Source organism: Mustela erminea, chromosome 1 (genome assembly GCF_009829155.1).
Source record: "Mustela erminea isolate mMusErm1 chromosome 1, mMusErm1.Pri, whole genome shotgun sequence".
NCBI lineage: Eukaryota > Metazoa > Chordata > Mammalia > Carnivora > Mustelidae > Mustela > Mustela erminea.
The window spans coordinates 18,712,125-18,733,272 of NC_045614.1; the positions used below are offsets into that span (position 1 = coordinate 18,712,125).

At 38.7% G+C, this 21,148-nt stretch overlaps 1 protein-coding gene and 1 pseudogene across 2 annotated transcripts in view; both read right to left on the reverse strand.

Annotated features, from left to right (window-relative positions):
• The window catches only part of PRKAR2A (protein kinase cAMP-dependent type II regulatory subunit alpha), a 150,989-nt gene that overhangs the window by 83,689 nt on the left and 46,152 nt on the right, over positions 1-21,148 (reverse strand). For both annotated transcript variants that reach the window (XM_032319073.1, XM_032319063.1), the window contains exon 2: positions 5,488-5,523. In XM_032319073.1, coding sequence (XP_032174964.1) covers positions 5,488-5,523 — 36 coding nt within the window. The remainder of the gene's footprint in view (positions 1-5,487; positions 5,524-21,148) is intronic.
• On the reverse strand, positions 12,413-13,307 carry LOC116576640 (annotated as a pseudogene).

A 21,148-nucleotide genomic window follows, 5' to 3' on the forward strand; every position in this document is an offset into this window, starting at 1 on the left:
GGTATGAAAGGCTTATCTGGGAGAACAGGAGAGTGAAAGAGGTGCGGAGACACAATGGGATTGCTGGCATCCGGAGCCTAGTAGCAGTGAACGCCAGGTACAGAAGGTGAGATCAGTCAACAGCGCTGTGTGTTTTCCTTTCAGTCAAGTACTGCTGTGGTCCGGAAGCAGAATAAGTGGACAGCTGAGCTTAAACAGAATATCGTTTAGACAAGCAAGGAAAAAGGAAATTGAGGGTATGTGCCACAGAATGGTTACAATCGCTGATCAAGGAATTTAAGGTAGTAAAAGATGAAGTGAGGAACAAAAAGGAAGATCAAGTTGTCAGGGTTGGGGCAGGACAGCAAAAGAGCCCAGGCAAGGGCAGGTGGTGGAAGATTAGGATCACTGATGGAGTATGAACAATCATAATGCTTGGGGCACCTGTGTGGCTCAGCTGGTTAAGCATCTGACTCTTGATTTCAGCTCAGGTCATGATTTCGGGGTCATGAGATCGAGCCCCGTGTCAGCTTATGATTCTCTCCCTCTCTCTCCCTCTGCCCTACCCTTAAAAAAAAAAAAAAAAAAAGAGTTGTAATGCTTGTCATTTCAGAGTATGACGGGGTGGCTGAAGTAGGGTAGAAGAGAGGAGGTCAAGGAATGGAAGGGCAAGACACTGACAGAATCATCTATGTGGAAACAAGAAGAAAGCAGCTCATGGATTATTAGATAACTAAAACGAGGAGGGCAGGTGGCTTATAGAATATAATAATACGAGGTTTGAAGGGTGAGGAGGGAGAGAGAATAGTCTGGAAGCACTAAGGAGTATAGATACATTTACCCATCTCCTGTCCATGTTACAAGAAAGGTAAAAGAGAAGAATCACCATTTGAGAAGCCTGCAGAGCAAGCCAAGCTTCAGCTAGATCCAGATGATGAATGCCACATTCAGAGAGCAGGCTGAGAATGTAGGGGATTTAGATGAAAACTGACCAAGAGGTTCAGAGGGTATAAGAAAGGGTCCTTAGAGGTGGGAAGGGTAGTACTTAGGACACACGCTACCTTCAAGCACATTAACACCTTGACTGTTCCAAGACACTTGACTTTTGCTTTGTCCTCAGTTTCTGCATCTGTACAATGGGGATAATCATGCATGTACCTCAAAGTGTTAATGTGAGGATTATGTTCAATGATGCAAGGGAAGCATTTAGAGAGACCTTAATATTGTACATCTAGCACATAGTCTGGATTTAAAAAAACATTAGCGGGGTGCCTGGGTGGCTCGGTGGGTTAAAGCCTCTGCCTTCGGCTCGGGTCATGATCCCAGGGTCTTGGGATCGAGCCCCGCATCGGGCGTTCTGCTCAGCAAGGAGCCTGCTTCCTCCTCCCTCTCTGCCTGCTTCTCTGCCTACTTGTGATCTCTGTCAAATAAATAAATAAAATCTTAAAAAAAATAAATTTAAAAAAAACATTAGCTGTTCCTATTTTCTCCCCTGCATAATCATTTTGGATTCTTTTAAGAATCTTTTATTTGGGGGCACCTGGGTGGCTCAGTGGGTTGGGCCTCTGCCTTCAGTTCAGATCATGATATCAGGGTCCTGGGATCGAGCCCTGCATTGGGCTTTCTGCTCGGCGGGGAGCCTGCTTCCCCACCCCCCGCCCCCCGCCGGCCCCGCCTGCCTGCTTGTGATTTCTCTGTTGAATAAATGAATAAAATCTTTAAAAAAAAAAGAATCTTTTATTTTAACTTAACATTTGAATAATATTACAAAGTTTTACATCTTCAACAAGATTATAAAATCCAGGGGCGCCTGGGTAGCTTAGTTCATTAAGCAACTAACTGCCTTTGACTTGGGTCATGATCCCAGGGTTCTGGGATAGAGTCCCATGTCAGGCTCCCTGTTCTGCAGGACAGCCTGCTTCTCCCGCTCCCTCTGCCCGTTGCTCCCCCTGCTTGTACTCTCTCTGTCATGTAAATAAAATCTTAAAAAAAAAAATCTAAGGAGGAGGGATAATACCATGTACTTGTCTGAGTTCTCCACAGTTTAAGGCCTAAACAAAATGACAGAAACCTCAAGCAGGGACTCATGAGCACCATCTGTGACCTCTGAAGGAGATGTCACTGTACTCTCCATCTCCCAGATCTGTCCTACAGATGTCAAGAGATAGTACTAATCGTTTGGGGGAAAAGGAGGTACAGGGCAAGGATGAAAAAATATGGAAGATAACAGCTCATGGATCTCATACCAACCTTAATTCCCACTCTATTTCTTCTCTGTAATGTCTGCCTACACATAAGAACATATTTTTTTTCAATCTCCTTTCAACAGACTTTAGTGTACAACCTTACCAAAGGCTTTCTGAAACAAATGAGCAGATTTTCCCAAAGAAAAGGACTGAGACATAGAAAAGGGATTCCTAGTCTCACTACGTACTAGGTCATGTGACAATTTAAAATCAAGAAACCTTCCCAGAATGACAGGATATGAATAAATGATATGATACATAGAGCTCACATAGCAATTTTGAAATATATTAACATCCCCACAGTATAATCAAATAAACTCTAGATGCATCCAAAAGTCAAACATTTTAATTTTAAAGAAACTTCCAGAAAATATATTTATCAGCTCTAAAAAGGGGGGACCTTCTCAGCTTAAGAGCAATTATTTAAAAATATATAATATATATTCATATACATATATAATATATACTCATATACATATATATACATATATTCAATAAATATTTAGTGAGTGCTTGCTATGTGCCAGGCAGTTTTCATGGAACCAGTCACATATTAAAATTTTTGAGTCATTAAAAAAAAATAGCAAAATTAAAATAAGTAGTACAAACAACAAGGAAAATTTTGCATTAAAAATTTCAAAGGGTTAGGCACCTGGGTGGCTCAGTCAGTTGAACATCTGACTCTTGGTTTCAGGTTTCAGCTCAGGTCCTGATCTCAAGGTTGTGAGATCAAGCCCTGCGCCTGGCTCCATTCTCAGCACAGTCTGCTTGGGATGCTCTCCCTTCTCCCTCTCCCTTTGTCCCTCCTCCCCGTTCACGTTCTCTCTCTCAAATAAATAAATCTTTTTTTTTTTTTTAATTTCAAAAGGTTGGGGCACCTGGGTATCTCAGTTGTTCAGTGTCTGCCTTTGTCTCAGGTCATGATCCCAGGGTCCCGGAATCAAGCCCTGAATCAGGCTCCCTGCTCAGGAAGGCTACTTTCTCCCTCTCCCACAACCCCTGCTTGTGTTCCCTCTCTTGCTGTCTCTCTCTCTCTCCATCAGATAAATAAATAAAATCTTTTTTTTTTTTTAAGATTTTATTTATTTATCAGAGAGAGAGGTGGGGAGAGAGTAAGCACAGGCAGACGGAGTGGCAGGCAGAGGCAGAGGGAGAAGCAGGCTCCCTGCTGAGCAAGGAGCCCGACGTGGGACTCGATCCCAGGACACTGGGATCATGACCTGAGCCGAAGGCAGCTGCTTAACCAACTGAGCCACCCAGGTGTCCCTAAATAAATAAAATCTTTTAAAAATTTTTTAAAAGGTTCAAATCATGACAGAAAAATTTACTCAAACTTTTATAAAAAATAATCTGGATCATAATAAAGAAAAATATTGTCAAACTAGTTCCGTATAAGAAAATAAAAATAGATTTCTCATATTTGGAAAACATTCATTTTTGTTAATAATCAAAAGAGTGCCAAATAAAACATTCTTTTTTTTTTTTTAAAGATTTTATTTATTTACTTGACAGAGAGAAATCACAAGTAGACGGAGAGGCAGGCAGAGAGAGAGAGGGAAGCAGGCTCCCTGCCGAGCAGAGAGCCCGATGCGGGACTCGATCCCAGGACCCTGAGATCATGACCTGAGCTGAAGGCAGCGGCTTAACCCACTGAGCCACCCAGGTGCCCCAAATAAAACATTCTGAAGTACAATTTTACATCTAAACTAAAGTAGTAGGCACTGGCTATGTTGGTGAGATGGTGGTGGAAGAGAAGCCTTTGTAGGGTGTCTTTCTCCCTGCAGCCTATTCCATAGGCTGCCTCTGAAAAGCAATACACAGAAAAAATGCAGGTAATCCTCAGTTTCTGACCAGAGTATGCTACCCAGCCTATGACTGAGGAAACAGTTTTAGTGGCTTAACATTGTAGGCAAGTAGTTCATACAGCATAATTTAGAATACGAGAAATAGTAATAATATGAAAAGAGTTTTTACGAAGAGACATTTTTCCAAAGAAGACATCCATGGCCAACAGACAAATGAAAAGATGTTCAAATCACTTATCATCAGGGAAATGTAAATCAAAACTACAATGAGATATCACCTCACACCTGTCAGAATGGCTAAAATCAACAACACAAGAAACAACAGGTGTTAGCAAGGATGTGGAGAAAGGGGAACTCTTTTGCATTGTTGGTTGGAATGCAAACTGGTACAGACCCTCTGGAAAACAGTACATTAGTTCCTCAAAAAGTTAAAAATAGAACTAGGGGCGCCTGGGTGGCTCAGTCATTAGGCATCTGCCTTTGGCTCAGGTCACGATCCCAAGGTCCTGGGATCAAGCCCTGCATCAGGCTCCCTGCTTAGCGGGAAGCCTGCTTCTCCCTCTCCCACTCCCACTGCTTGTGTTTCCTCTCTTTCTGTGTCTCTCTCTTTCAAAAAAAATAAATAAAATATTAAAAAAAAAAAAAAGTACCCTATAATCCAGCAATCACACTACTAGGCATTTACCCAAAGAATACAAGAATACGAATTCAAAGGGATACGTACACTCTGAAATTTAGAGCAGTATTATCTACAATAGCCAAATCATGAAAACAGACCAAGTGTCCATTAACCAATGAATGGATAAAGAAAATGTCTGTGTGTGTTGGGGGTGTGTGTGTAATGGAATATTACTCAGCCATAAAAAAAGAGAATGAAATCTTGACACTTGCAATGACATGTATGGAGCTACAGAATATAATGCTAAGTGAAACAAGTCAGTCAAAGAAAAACAAATACCACATGATTACAATCATATATGGAATTGAAGAAACAATACAACTGAGCAAAGGGGTTAGAAAAAAAGAGAGGGAGGCAAACCAAGAAACAGACTCTTTTTTTTTTTTTAAGAAACAGACTCTTAACCACAGAGAAGACAATGATGGTTACCAGAGGAGAGATGGGTGGGGGAATGGGTTAAACAGGTAATAGGAATTAAGGAGTACACTTGTGATGAGCACAGGGTGATGTATCAAAGCATTGAAAAAAAAAAAAGGAAGTTTTTAGAAGCTATAATTATGAATGTGGAAAAATATTAATGATGTAAATGAGACAAATACGTACATATATTATCAGAACTCGAAATGAAACAGAATGAAGGAAATCAGGTAATTTTTATAATGTTCTATAACGCTGCTAACTTACCCTTTTATTTAAAAGGTCAGTTCATTTTTTTCATTTAAGAAAACCTCACCTTAAAACAGCATTTTAGCAGTATGTTATAAAAGAGAATACATACCTGATACTCGCCGATCAAATCTGCCAGGAATTGGAACTGTAAAACAAAGAAGAAGCAACATTTAGTCATCATTATGTCACATGACCCCATTTTTAACAACAGAACTAAAAGCACTCAAATACCATATGCTGGGTCAATTCATATTCTTCTATAATCAACCACAGTAGTTCAACATGATCACCAAAGGCAATATAAGGAAGAATTTATGTCTTTGAAAACAAGCTCTTTATAACTTCAAGGTACACAAGGTAGCAATTTTATTTCTGTTTACATTCATGTTCCAACTAAATTGTATCATATCAAATGAATAAGAGGTCTACTAAATTTATTGGTAATGTTATGATATTAAATAGTTAATTTTCTTTTTTTAATATGTTTCAAAGATAACCCCAAGACCTGCTGGATAATAGCATTTAAATTACATTTTAAAATACTTTAATGAGCATTACAATAAAATGAAAAAGATATTGACCACTCTATTTTCCCTCAGTATGCCCTCAGAAAAATGTCTTTAGGTTAAAAATAATCACATAAGTTTTCCCTTTGCTATTCTCCTCAACTTTTCACCTTCCATTCCTTATGGTTGATGATTATCTAAATTCTCACTAATAAACTATATCATGTATCAATCATATGATATAGTTTATTACTGAAAAAAATAAATAAAATCTTTAAAAATATCATTGATATTTGATTTTTAAATCTTTAAAATCTTTAAAATATGATTTTTAAATCTTTAAAAATATCATTGATATTTTTAAAGATTTTATTTATTTTTTTCAGTAAACCCTACCCAAGGTGGGTTTTACCCTTCAGAGCTTAATCTGATTATTTTTATTGAAAAAATGATGAAAATATGCCTTCTCATCCTCCATAAAAAGATAGACTTGAAGATTAGTGAAAAACAAACTGAAGATGGCTCAGAGAGCCAAACTCAACTAATGTGAGGCCTCTGGAAAAAAACAAAAAACAGACCCAGGAAGGAGACAAATGCTCATTTACTATAACAGGACTAGAATTATCTTTTTGCATAGCATGGGGTAAAAGTCATGTTAGCAACAAACAGGCAAAAATTCAAAAGAAAATTCTAGCCATTACTGATAGAATAGTCCCTTACTACTTCCTCAATGAAGCTGTGGATCTGTCAAAAAACAAAAACAAAAACAAAAACAAAAAACTATGGATCTGTCAAAATTAATTCACCCACCAGCAAACAAAGATGATAAATTCAGTTCAACAAATACAGGTAGGGTACCTCATAAGTGGCATGCACTTAGTAGACAATTTGGAAGGCCCTGGTAAATAAAACAAAGACTCCTAGTTTCATGAAGCTTGCATTCTAGCTTGAGGGATGTGGGAGAGTCTCCTTTGATCACTTACAACACGTGTTCCTGTCACTCAGGCAGACAGATGAAATGTATACCAACTTAAACCCATAACCCAGGCCTCATGGGATTTCCATGATTGAAATCCCACTGAACATTAGCATACAACCTAAAATTATAAAAGATACAATGAAAAAATTTAGCATGGGTGCTATCAGGGGATATCTCAAACAAAAAGTTAGATATTAAGATTAAGAACTATTATAAAATGAAAACATGTTTAAAACAAAGACATAAAAACAGGAATCAGAAGCAAAAACAAACAAAACAGGGAGACTTGAAAAAACATTGGAACTTCTAAGAAAAAAATACACATTGAAATTTTAAAAACTATGATGCAAGGCACCTGCCTGGGTATATAAAATCTTAAAATTCTGGAAAAATCATTGTAAAACATCATTACCAACAACTTACTGCAATAATATTGATTTAAATGTATAGATGCAAATCAAAAGGAAAATTAGAAAATATCTTGAGATGACTGAAAACAAAAACACAATACACCAGAACTTATGGGATGTGCTGCTAAGTCATGCTAGAGGGAAATTTATGGCTATAAATGTCTACATTTAAAAAGAAGAAAAGCCTCAAATTAATAAGCTAATTGTACACTTCAAGGAAGTAGGAAAAAAAGGACAAACTAAATCCTAAAGCAGCAGAAATAAGGAAATTCAGAGTGGACAGAAACTATAAAATAGAGTATAGAAAAAAAAAACAGTGAAACTAAAAGTTGGTTCTTTGAAAAGATCAACAAAATCAGTGAACTATTAGCTAGACTGACCAAGAAAAAAGAAGATTCAAATTACTAAAATTAAAGTGGGAACATTATAATGGAATACACAGAAATAAAAAGGATTTTAAGAGAATACTAAGAAAGGCAATATGTCAACAAATTGGGTAACCTAGATGAAACATGAAATAGACAAATTCCTGGAAATACACAAACTTATAAAACTTGCTCAAGAAGAAATGGAAAAATCTCAACAATCTATAACAAATAGGATGGAACTGGTAATCAAAAATCTCCTAACAAAGTAAAGCCCAGGACCTTCATTGTAAATTCTACTAAACATTTAAAGAATTAACACTAATCCTTCTCATGGTCATCCAAAAAATCAAAGCTAAGGGAACACTTCCTAACTCATTTTATGAGGCCACCATTACCCAATACCAAAGCTAAACAAACATGATGCAAGTAAAGAAAACATTCATTATGAATATAGATACAAAAATCCTCAAAAAAATACTGGCACACAAAATCTGGGAACATATTAAAGTGATTATACACCATGACCAAGTGGGATTTATTCCAGGAATCCAAGGCTGTTTAAAATAAGAATATTAGGGGGCACATGGGTGGCTCAGTGGGTTAAGGCCTCTGCCTTCGGCTCAGGTCGTGATCCCAGGGTCCTGGGATTGAGCCCCACATCGGGCTCTCTCTGCTCCGTGGAGAGCCTGCTTCCTCCTCTCTCTGCCTGCCTCTCTGTCTACTTGTGATCTCTGTCTGTCAAATAAATAGATAAAATCTTAAAAAAAAAAAAAGGAATATTGGAGCACCTGGGTGTCTCAGTCGTTTAGCATCTGCCTTAGGCTCAGGTCATGATCCCAGGATCCTTGCATGGAGCCCCACATCAGGCTCCCTGCTCGGCAGGGAGTCTGCTTCTCCCTCTCCCTTTGCCTGCCTCTCTGCCTACCTGTGCTTTTCTTTCTCTCAAATAAATAAATAAAATCTTTTAAAAAAATAAAATAAAATAAGAATATCAAGCAATATATATCACATTAATAGAACAAAGGGAAGAGGGGATCCACATTACCGTCTCACTGATGCACACCAAGCATCTAACAAACACTCTTTCATGATAAAAAATAAACTGGGGGGGATGCCTGGGTGGCTCAGTTGTTAGGTATCTGCCTTTGGCTCAGGTTGTCATCCCAGGGTCCTGGGATGGAGTCCTGCATTGGGCTCCTTGCTCAGCAGGGAGCCTGCTTCTCCCTCTGCCTGCCACTCCCCCTGCTTGTGCACTTACTCTCTCTGACAAATAAGTAAATAAAATCTTTAGAACAATGAAAATGAAAATAAAGCATGACAGTACGTTGAAAATTATTTTAAAAAAATAAACTGGGAATTATAAGGGAATTTCCTCAGCATGAAAAAGGCACATATGAAAAACCCACAGCTAACACCAACTCAATGATAAAGGATTGTAAGCTTTCTCCATAAGAGCAGGAACAAGACAGAATGCCTGCTTCTACTGAATATATTACTGAAGGTTCTGGCCAGAGCAATTAGGAAAGAAAAAAATAAGAAAAAAATTAGAAAGGAAAAAGTAAAATTATCTGCTTGTAGAATGACATGATCTTCTATGTGTAAAACCTTAAAGAATCCACACAAAAAAAATTAGACTTAATAAGTGAATACAGAAAGTTGCAAAAATCAACACCTGAAATCATATTTCTATATAACAATACAATCGTATTTCTCTACAACTACAATTGCAATACAACTACAACTACAACTACAATGAAAATATTTTTAGAACTCTAATCACAACACATCAAAATGAAAAAAATAATCTAGGAAGGAGGAAAAGATTTGTACACTGAAAACTACAAAACATTGTTGGAAGAAACTAAAGAGACATAAATAAGCCTTTTGCAATGTATATATACTCATGTTGTACACTTTAAATATCCACAATCATATTGGTCAATTGTATTTAAATAAAGCTAGAAAAAAAAAAAAGAAATAAATGGAAAGCCATCCCATGATAAAAGACTAAAAGCTGTAATATTGTTAAGATGACAATATATTTGGAGTGCCTGGGTGGCTCAGTGGGTTAAAGCCTCTGCCTTCGGCTTGGGTCATGATTCCAGGGTCCTGGGATCAAGCCCCACATTGGGCTCTCTGCTCAGTGGGGAGACTGCTTCTCCCTCTCTCTCTACCTACTTGTGATCTCTCTCTCTCTGTGTCAAATAAATAAATAAATAAACTAAAAAAAAAGATAACAATACTATTTAAAGCAATCTATAGATTCAATGCAATTTCTATTAAAATTCCTTTAATAAGAATGGGAAAAGCTATCTAAAATTCATGTAGAATCTGGAGCACCTGGGTGGCTCATTGGGTTAAAGCCTCTGCTTTGGGCTCAAGTCATGATCCCTGGGATCGAGCCAGGCACTGGGCTCTCTGCTCGGCAGGGAGCCTACTTCCATTTCTCTCTCTCTGCCTGACTCTCTGCCTACTTGTGATCTCTGTCTGTCAAATAAATAAATAAAATCTTTAAAAAAAAAATAATAAAATTCATGTAGAATCTCAAAGGATCCCAAACAGCCAACTAAACTTGAAAAAGATAAACAAAGTTGGAAGATTCACACTTCCTGATTTCAAAACTTACTACAAAGTCTCAGTAAACAAAACAATGTGGTACTTGCATTAAGGACAGACATATGGACCAGACCCATGGAATGGAGAACCCAGAAATAAATTCTCATATACATGGTGAATTTATTTTCAAAAACGTGCCAAGATCACCCAATGGGAAAGGAGAGTCTTTTCAAACAAAAGGAGAATCTTTTCAACAAAAATAAAGCTGGCCTCTTACCTTTTCATCATAAAAATTAACTCAAAATAGATCAAAGACATAAAATTAAGAGCTAAAATTATAAAACTCTTATATGAAGACACGGGAAAATCTTTATGACATCAGAGTTAGCAATGATTTCTAACATCAAAAGTGTACGTAACAAAAGAAATACATAAACTGGACTACATCAGAATGAAAACCTGTGTATCAAAACACACAACAGAGTGAAATGGCACACCATGGAATGGGAGAAAATATTTGCAAATAATTTATCTGTTACATCCAGAATAAAGAATTCCTACCACTCGAGAAAAAAACAAACAAAACAAATCAAACGTGATGAAAAAAATGGACAAGGATTTGAATAGACTTTTCTTCAGAGAAGATACACAAAGGACCAATAACCACATGAAAAGATATCCAATACTACTAATCAATAAGGAAATGCAGGGGCACCTGGGTGGCTCAGTCAATTGAGCCTCTGACTCTTGGTTTCAGCTCAGGTCATGATCCCAGGGTTGTGTGATGAAGTCTGGTGTGGGCTCTGCATTCAGCGGGGAGTTTGCTTGAGATTTTCCTCTCTCCCTTTCCCACTACCCCTCCCCGAGCTCGCACTCTCCCTCTCTTTCTAAAAATAAATAAAATCTTTTAAAAAAATAGGGAAATGCAAATGAAAAATACAATGAGTTATCACCTCACACCTTTTAAAGATGGCTACCATTAAAAAAAAAAAAACAAGAACATAATAAAGGTTGGCAAGGATGTGAAGGAATTGGAATACTTTTGCACTGATGGTCAGAATATAAAATGGTGCAGTTGTTGTGTAAAACAGTATGGCAGCTCCTTAAAAGATTAAAAATGAATTACTATATGATCCAGCAATTCCACTTCTGGGTATATGTCCAAAAGAACTGAAAGCAGGTTTTCAAAGAGATATTACAGCACACCCACATACATAGCCAAAAGGTGGAAGCAACCTAAGTGTCCACCAATGAATGAAAAGATAAACAAAATGTGGTTTACATACAATGGGATATCATTCAGCATTTAAAAGGAAGGAAATTTTGAAACTTGCTACAATAAGATTTGATGAATGAATTTTGAAAACATTATGCTAAATAAAGTCAGTTACACAAGACAAATACTGTATGATTCTACTTACATGAGGTACCTATAACAGTCAAATTCATAAATACAGAGAGCAGAATAGTGGTTGTGAGGAGTTAGGGGGAGGGGAGAAGGAGGAGTTATTATTTAATGGGTACAGAGTTTCAGTTTTGCAATATGCAAAGATGTCCAGAGACAGATGGTGGTGATTGTTATGAATGCACTTAATGGCAATGAACAGCAACTTGATTTTTTTAAATTTAAATTCAATTAATTAACTATAATGTATTATTGATTTCAGAGGTAGAGTTCAGTGATTCATGAGTCTTATATAATGCCCAGTGCCCATAACATCATACCCTCCTTGATGTCCATCATCCAGTCACCCCATCCCCGAACCCCCTCCCCTCCAACTACCTTCAGTTTGTTTCCTATGATTAAGAGTTTCTTATGGTTTGTCTCCCTGATTTTGTCTTGTTTCATTTTTTCCTCTCTACCCCTATGATTCTCTTCTTTTGTTTTGTTTTAACATAAAGATTTGTTTTACTTTCTACCGGGGGAAGAAGGAGAATAAATAGAACTGTTTTCCAATTTGCTCTCCACTGTATACACACATACCCACATGCACACATACACATACACGCAAACCAAAAATACCCCAACAAAGAAACAAAACGGGCGCCTGGGTGGCTCAGTGGGTTAAAGCCTCTGCCTTTAGCTCAGGTCATAATCCCAGGGTCCTGGGATCGAGCCCCCAAGAGCCCTGCATCGCATTGGGCTCTCTGCTCAGGAGGGAGCCTGCTTCCCTTCCTCTCTCTGCCTGCCTCTCTGCCTACTTTTGGACTCTGTCAAATAAATAAATAAAATCTTAAAAAAAAAAAAAAAACATAAAACAACCCAGAAAACTGAGAATCAAATACCAAAACACCCTCAAACTGCACCGACACTTCGTATTTTGACCTAAAGAATAGATCCTGGGAGGAAGTGCAAATGCAAAATCAAATGACCGAAAAATGCTGAACAAACAGCATTATCAATATACAAAATATTTATATTACTGAACTAGTAACAGTTGATGTTCTCCATGTCTGTAAAACTTTGAAACCACATAGCTGATTTGTTAAATTTAGTCCATGCCAGCTTCCAAACTCCAGAAAAAATTTCAGTTAGCTTCATTTGATGCCTCATCAAAATTTTCTACAAGATCTGGAAAACATCATCATCCTCTTCATCAATGTCTTCTGGTTTTGTTGCTTTGCTATCCAACACTTGGCCATGGGAACTGTTCAGCTAACTTCCTAAGACTTGTTAAGCTGTCAGCACCAAGCTGACTTAGTATTCCAGGAAGCATTTCTGTGATTGGTTTGGCTTCTGCATGCCCAGTAATTGCAAAGGTGTTAGCAGAAAGGGAAGCTTGGACTTTGGGACTATTGAAACGAATAACTGTCCCATCATCTTTAATCATGTTCGCCTCTTCAATACCAGCTATATTATTCACAGCCAGTTTTTTTAGAGAACTCTGGAGTTTTTTGTCATCAGCTATAGCTCTTCTATGTACCACCTTCTTTCTGCAGGCTGTACCCTTGCCCCCTATCCGGACCTGAGCCTGAAGTTTAGCTAGCTTCTCTTGATTCGTGCTGTTGGTAAATCTCAAGCAGGGAGGGTCCTCTAACAACAGCATGTGGCAAGAACAAGATGGCTGCCTCAGTCGAGACAAAGAAAAAAGAAAAATCTTTTAAAAAGATTTTTATTTATTTATTTGAGAGAGAATGTGAGAGAGAGAGAGAGAGAGAACAGAGGGGGAGGGGGAGGGACAAAGGGAGAAGCAGACTCCCGGCTGAGCAGGGAGCCTGATGCGGGACTCAATCCTAGCACTCCAGGATCATAACCAGAGCCAAAGGCAGTTGCCCAACCAAATGAGACACCAAGGCACCCCTCTGTTTTGTTTCTTAAATTCCACATATGAGTGAGATAATATGATAATTGTCTTTCTCTGATTCACTTATTTTGCTTAGCATAATACCCTCTATAAACTGCGAATTTTAAATGGTAAATTTTATGTTATTAGTGTTTGTCCACAGTTAAAAAAAATTAAATATATATAAAGCAGAAATTAACACTACAATGTATATGTGTATGTGCATGGGTCCATAAACAAGAAGTGAAAGATAAGGTAAGTGAAGCATGGCAAAACATTAACAAGTGGTCCAACTAGGAGGAGTTCACTTGTTCTTCCAACTTTTCAGTAGAGTTGACATTTTTCCTAGTGAATAGGTATTTATTTATTTGAGAGAGAAAGACAGACAGAGAGCACGCTTACATGTGATCAGGGAGAGGGGCAGAGGGAAAGGGAGACCAGCAGGCTCTATCCCAGGACCCTGCAATCATGAACTGAGCTGAAGGCACTGCTTAAATGACTAAGCACTCAGGCAACCCCTTAAATAAATAAATCTTAAAAAAAAAAAAAAAGAATTCCAAGAATTGTTTTTTTTTGTTGTTGTTGTTTTAAACAAAACAAGAGGTCTTAAAGTCAAATAGCAGAAAGTCATGGTTAGTTTGCATGAACTAAATACTGTTCTTTTAAAAAGTTTTTATTTGATATTTTAACTTGAATATAGTTGACATATAATGCTACAACTTCAGGTGTATAACATAGTGATTCAATTTCTCTATACATTATGCTATGCTCATTAAGTATAGCTACCACCTGTCATGATAAAATGCTATTCCAATATCACTGACTATATATTTCCTATGCTGTGCCTTTTATTACTGTGACTTATCTGTTTCATAAGTGGAAACCTGTATCTCTCACTCCCCTTTACCAATCTGTCCATCTTCCCACCCCCTTTCCTCTGGTAACTATCAGTTTCTTCTCTGGATTTATAAGGTCTGATTCTGGGCGCCTGGGTGGCTCAGTGGGTTAAGCCGCTGCCTTCGGCTCAGGTCATGATCTCGGGGTCCTGGGATCGAGTCCCGCATCGGGTTCTCTGCTCCGTGGGGAGCCTGCTTCCTCCTCTCTCTCTCTCTGCCTGCCTCTCTGCCTACTTGTGATCTCTCTGTGTCAAATGAATAAATAAAATCTTTAAAAAAAAAATAAGGTCTGATTCTGCTTTGTGTTTGTTCATTTCTCCTGTTTTTAAGATTCTATATATGAGTGAAATGATATGGTATTTGTCTTTCTCAGTCTGACTTATTTCACTTAGATAATACCCTCTAGGTCCATCCATGTAGTCACAAATGGCAAGATTTCATCCTTTTTTATGGCCCTGAATAGCCAAAGCAATCTTGAGAAAGAAAATAAAACCTGGAGGTATCACAATACCAGATTTTAAGATCTATTACAAAGCTGTAGCATTCAAAACAGTATGGTATTGGCACAAAAAGAGACACACAGATCAATGGAACAGAATAGAGAGCCAATTTGGTCCACTTATATGTTCCATTACTCTATGACAAAGGAGGCAAGAATATATGGTGGGGGAGGGCGTCTGGGTGGCTCCAGTGTGTTAAGCCTCTGCCTTTGACTTGGGACATGATCTCAGGGTCCTGGGATTGAGCCCCACATCGGGCTCTCTGCTCAGCAGGGAGGCTGCTTCCCCACCTCCCTGCCTGCCCCTCTGCCTACTTGTGACCTCTCTCTGTCAAATAAATAAATTAAATCTTTAGGGGCACCTGGGTGGCTCAGTGGGTTAAAGCCTCTGCCTTCGGCTCAGGTCATGATCTTAGGGTCCTGGGATCAAGCCCCGCATCGGGCTCTCTGCTCAGCAGGGAGACTGCTTCCCCCTGTCTCTGGCTGCTGCTCTGCCTACTTGTGATCTCTCTCTCTCTCTGTCAAATAAATAAATAAAATCTTAAAAAAAATTAAAAAATAAAAAAAAATAAATTAAATCTTAAAAAAAAAAAAAGAATATACAGTGGGGGAAAAGACTGCTCTCTTCAATAAATGATTCAGGAAAAACTAGACAGCTACAAGGAAAAGAATGAAACAGGATCATTTTCTGACACCATACACAAAAATAAACTCAAAATAGATTAAAGACCTAAATGTGAAATCTGAAACCATAAAAGTCCTAGAGGAGAATACAGGCAGTAATTTCTCTGACATTGGCCATGGCAACATTTTTCTAGGAATGTCTTCTGAGACAAAGGAAACAAAAACAAAAATAAACTACATCAAAATAAAAAGCTTCTGCACAGCAAAGGAAACCATCAACAAAACAAAAAGGCAACTTACTGAAAGAAGATATCTGCAAATGATGTATCTAATAAGGAGTTAATATCCAAAATATATAAAGAAGTTATATAACTCAACACCAAAAAAAACCCAAACTGACGAAAGAATGGGGAAGACAGAGCACCTGGCTGGCTCAGTTGGTAGAGTGCTCAACTCTCGATCTCAGGGTTGTTGGGTTTGAACCTCACATTGGATATAGAGATAACTTAAAAATAAATATCTTTTTTTTAAAGGTTTTTTTTTTTTAATTTATTTGACAGAGATTACAAGTAGACAGAGAGGCAGGCAGAGAGAGAGAAGGAAGCAGGCTATGCGGGGCTTGATCCCAGGACCCTGGGATCATGACCTGAGCTGAAGGCAGAGGCTTTAACCCAATGAGCCACCCAGGTGCCCCCAAAATAAAAATCTTTTAAAAAATGGGAAAGACAATTACCATATGTTTTCACTTATATGTGGAATTTAGGAAAGAAGACAAATGAACAAAGGAAGAAAGAGACAAAAAAAATTCATATGCACAGAACAAACTGGTGGTTACTAGAGAGGACATAGAAGGGAGGGGGGATTGGTAAAATCGGTGAGGGGGATTAAGAGTACACTTAACATGATGAGCACCGAGTAATGTACAGAACTGTTCTATTATTATAATCCATACTTGAAACTAATATAACACTGTATATTAGCTATATTCAAATAAAAAATAACATTAACACAAATTTCTTTTTAAATGGGCAGAGGACTTGAGTAGACATTTTTCCCAAGAAGACATAGGGATGGCCAAGACGCATGAAAAGATGCTCAGCGTCACCAGTCATCAGGGAAATGCAAATCAAAGCCACAGTGAAGTATCACCCTATCCTTGCCAGAATGGCTAAAATTAAAAAGGGCATGCATAGTTTTTAAAGTAAATTAAATAATGTGTTGAAATCCACTGAATTTATTTCATAATATATTAAACTAAAATTTAAAAATGCAAACTTATGGGGCACCTCGGTGACTCAGTCGGTTAAGTGCCCGACTCTTGATTTCAGGGTCATTGAATTCAAGCCCCATGGTGGGCTCCACGCTACTTAAAAATAAATAAATAAATAAATCCAAACTTAAAATCGTTATATTCATAAATCATGCAAAAAAGACAAAAATTTTTTTTTTAATTTCTAAAGCATTCTCTGTTACTATGAAAGAGCTCGAAGGTAAAAAATGTTGAACTGCAATGGAAAAAACAATTAAAAACAAGAGTCTTAAGGGCTTTAGCTTGAATAAATGAGTGGATGAACATGCTGCTGCCTGATAAACTTCTGTGCAATTTAATTCTAAGTTAATACACGTCTTCTAAGGTTTTACAGGGCCAGGAGAAACGGCTGCTGTCAGAGCCAGATAAACTGCCAAGGCATCCAGAGAATGCTATCAACAGTTACCACAGTCAAAGACATCACCTTATTCTAATTTCACCACTGTTTACAGAGAGCTCAAAACAGATCACATCAGACTTTATATGGATCGGACAAAATATTCAACTAGCATAGCAGGTGTAAGAAAACCTTCCAACAGAAAACACCATCTAAAATGTTCTTCAATTTTCATTAGAAACAAATACTGATAAAGGATAAGAAGATTTAAAATGTAACCTAGCCTGAAAACATGTGCCTCGAAAACATTAACAAACGCCATCTCAGTGATCGGTGAAACTAAAATTCCTGATTCCTGATAAAAGGAACTCCTAAATGCTGACGGGCCCTGAAAGTTAAAACATGGTTTTAAACAGGTAGGATATTGTATGTGGTAAATGATATTAAGATCATGCTAGAGAAATCAAAAACATTTCCAAAAGTCTCTCCTATTTTATTTTATTATTTTTTAAAGTTTTACTTATTTATCTGAGAAAGAAAGAGCACGAGTGGGAGGGACAGAGAGAGAAGAGTCTGAAGCCGACTCAGCGCTACATGCGGACCCTGACACAAGGCTCTCCATGTCATGACCCTGAGATCAGGATCTGAGCCCAAACCAAGAGTTGGTGGCTCAACCAGCCACCACCCAAGTGCCCCAAAGTCTCTGTTTTAAATTCAAACATGTGATCAATAAGATAACAGAATCTTCACTATGAATGTAATAGGACATGTCATGAAAACCTGGAGAACATAATCTAAGCACAACTAAGGCAGGGCAAGATTCAGGAGGACGCAACATCCTACAACTGCTGGAAAAGCAAAGAGGAGGCATGCTGGACTTAAATGGGGCCAGCAGGATGTTAGCAGCACAGTTGGGCTGGGAGTTGAGTGAGCCCGTGATTTCAATAAAAGAAAGGGGTATGATATGCCATGAGCAATGTGAGACGAGAGCACAGACATGAGGGTGAAGAGGGGAGCAAGGGTCATTTTGGAAGCCCTCCTATGGCAGAGCAATATTCAGAAGTAGTAAGCTGGTTATCTATATGCACTTTCTTTCTCCTTCAGCAGGAGAAGAGCAGAAAGGTATCATTCAATCTATAAAAAGGGTGCTGTCACAGATTCCAAAATCATAAAATGTCAGAGTGGTAAAGTATCTATGAAGTCATCTGGTCCGGCCATGACAAGTAAGGTTCATCTCCTACGGTAACTCTAACTGATGTCACTGGTCCATCTGAATCACCACTGACTCCTTCCTCTCTTTCATTACTCACACCTACTTCATTAACAACTCCATCTGCTTTCCCTCCCACTTTATTTCTCCTATCAGTCTACCTTTCTCCAGCTCCACTGTCATCCTAGCCTGAAGTGCATCCTTTCTCGCCTGGATGACTTGCAGCAGCCTCCACACGTGTCTTCCAACCACCAGTTCTGCTCCACACCAATCTACTCCCCACACAGTTGTCAAAGGGATCTTAAAATTTTGGAAGACAATCTGGCAGTTTCTGTCAAAATTTTTAATGTGAACCGCCTTTAACCAAGCAACAATTCCACTTCTAGGAATATGAATGAAAATTATATCTATCTATCTATCTATCTATATATATATATATACACCTCACAATCATCACAGTGTAATATGTAACAGCCAGAAAAAAAAGAAAAGAGAAGTTGTCTTTAAAAAAAAAAAAAAAAGAAAGAAAGAAAGAAACGAAGGAAATGGTGTAGCGAGAGTACAAACCTCTAAATAGCCATTAAAATGGATGTAACACATCAACATGAATGGACAGGGAGATCTTCAAGATACAGTGTTACGTGAAAAAAGCTGTACAAACACATTATGATATAATCCTTATTTTCTAACAATTTTGTCTTTAATCAAACTACTACATATCACAGATTTTAAAAAGTCAAATAGCACTATAAGCTATAACTAAGAAAACAGTATCAGCAAAACACAGCCATCCTTCAACCCATCTCTCCCTATTCCCAATTTCTGCTCCCCAGAAGCAACCGCATCAACTCTTCCAGCTATCTCCCCTGAGATTAACTTCAAATTTCCAAATAACAATTACATTACTAATCCTCTTTCAGTTTTAATTATCCTTTGACTTAAAAAAAAAAAAAGACTTATTTCACAGAGAAAGAGTGACAGAATGTAAGCAGGGGAGCTGCAGAGGGAGGAGAGAAGCAGGTTCCCTACTAAGCCAGGAGCCCCACGTGAGGGGCTCGACACTACGACCCAGGAATCATGACCAGAGCTAAAGGCAGATGCTCAACCAGCTGAGCCACCCAGGTGCCCCTTGTTTGACTTTTAACTCTGAAAAAGAGTAGGTACAGGCTTGCAGAGAAGCCAGATAGGGTAATCTAGATCCCTGACAACTTCCTGAAGCTCCCTGTCCTACTGATCCGGGGCTGCTACACTTCAGGCTTCCTTTAAGTGCTATTATTTGTCACTCACAAACCTAATCCTAATCAATACAGAAATCGAAGCAAATTCGGCCTATCAAGATGACAAAGAAGGCTGGAAATCGTGCACATGGAATAACAGTATCTAACACACACGCGCCAGGATCTGGACCAAGTACTTCATGGGTATTTTTTTTTAATTAATTAATTTATTTATTTGACAGACAGAAATCACAAGTAGGCAGAGAGGCAGGCAGAAAGAGAGGAGGAAGCAGGCTCCATGCTGAGCAGAGAGCCCGATGTGGGGCTCGATCCCAGAACTCTGGGACCACGACCCGAGCCGAAGGCAGAGGCTTTAACCCACTGAGCCACCCAGGTGCCCCTACTTCATGGGTATTAAGTCACTTAATTCTCACACAAGCTTTATGCGGTAATATTTAATAGAAAAATAATTGAAGACAGGGTTAAATAACTCACTCTACTAACAAAGATGGAACCAGGTTCGGTGGCAGGCAGCCTTAGCTTCATAGCCCATGCTCTCAGCCAGCCACACAGGTACCTGTAGAGAGGTTAGCATCAAGAATCACCCAGAGGGGTGCCTAGTGGCTCAGTCCTTAAGCCTCTGCCTTTGGCTCAGGTCATGATCCCAGGATGCAGGGATGAGCCCCACTTCAGGCTCTCTGCTAAGCTGGGAAGCCTGCTTCTCCCTCTCCCACTCCCCCTGCTTATATTCCCTCTCTCGCTGTGTCTCTCTCTGTCAAATAAATAAATAAAACCTTTAAAACAAAACAAAAAAGAATCACCGGGGGGATGCTAGCAGGATAACTGGATAACACTCACATCCATGCAAGTTTAGGAAAGCACCTTTTTTTCTTGAAATGTCTAAAATGTCTTTTTTTTTTTTTTTAAGATTTTATTTATTTATTTGTCAGAGAGAGAGCGAGCGAGGGCGAGCACAGGCAGACAGAGTGGAAGGCAGAGTCAGAGGGAGAAGCAGGTCAGAGGGAGAAGCAGGTCAGAGGGAGAAGCAGGCTCCCTTCGGAGCAAGGAGCCCGATGTGGGACTCAATCCCAGGATGCTGGGATCATGACCTGAGCCGAAGGCAGCTGCTTAACCAACTGAGCCACCCAGGCGTCCCTAAAATGTCTTTTTAAATGAAGTTAAAAGCTACCACTAGAGGGGCGCCTGAGTGGCTCAGTAGGTTAAAGCCTCTGCCTTCAGCTCAGGTCATGATCTCGGGGTCCTGGGATCGAGCCCCACATCGGGCTCTTTGCTCAGCAGGGAGCCTGCTTTCCTTCCTCTCTCTGCCTACCTCTCTGCCTACTTGTGATCTCTCTCTCTGTGTCAAATAAATAAAAATAAAATATTTAAAAAAAAAAAAAGCTACCACTAGAAATTTGTATCTGGAGTCCTGACTGAATAATTTCTTAGAACTAGCTCAGTTTATCAAATATCAGTAAGGTTCAACATCAAGTGCTCAGCTGATTAAGTGCCTGCCTTTGGTTCAGGTCATGATCCTTGGGTCCTGGGATCCAGCCCCACCAGGGAGCCCGCTTC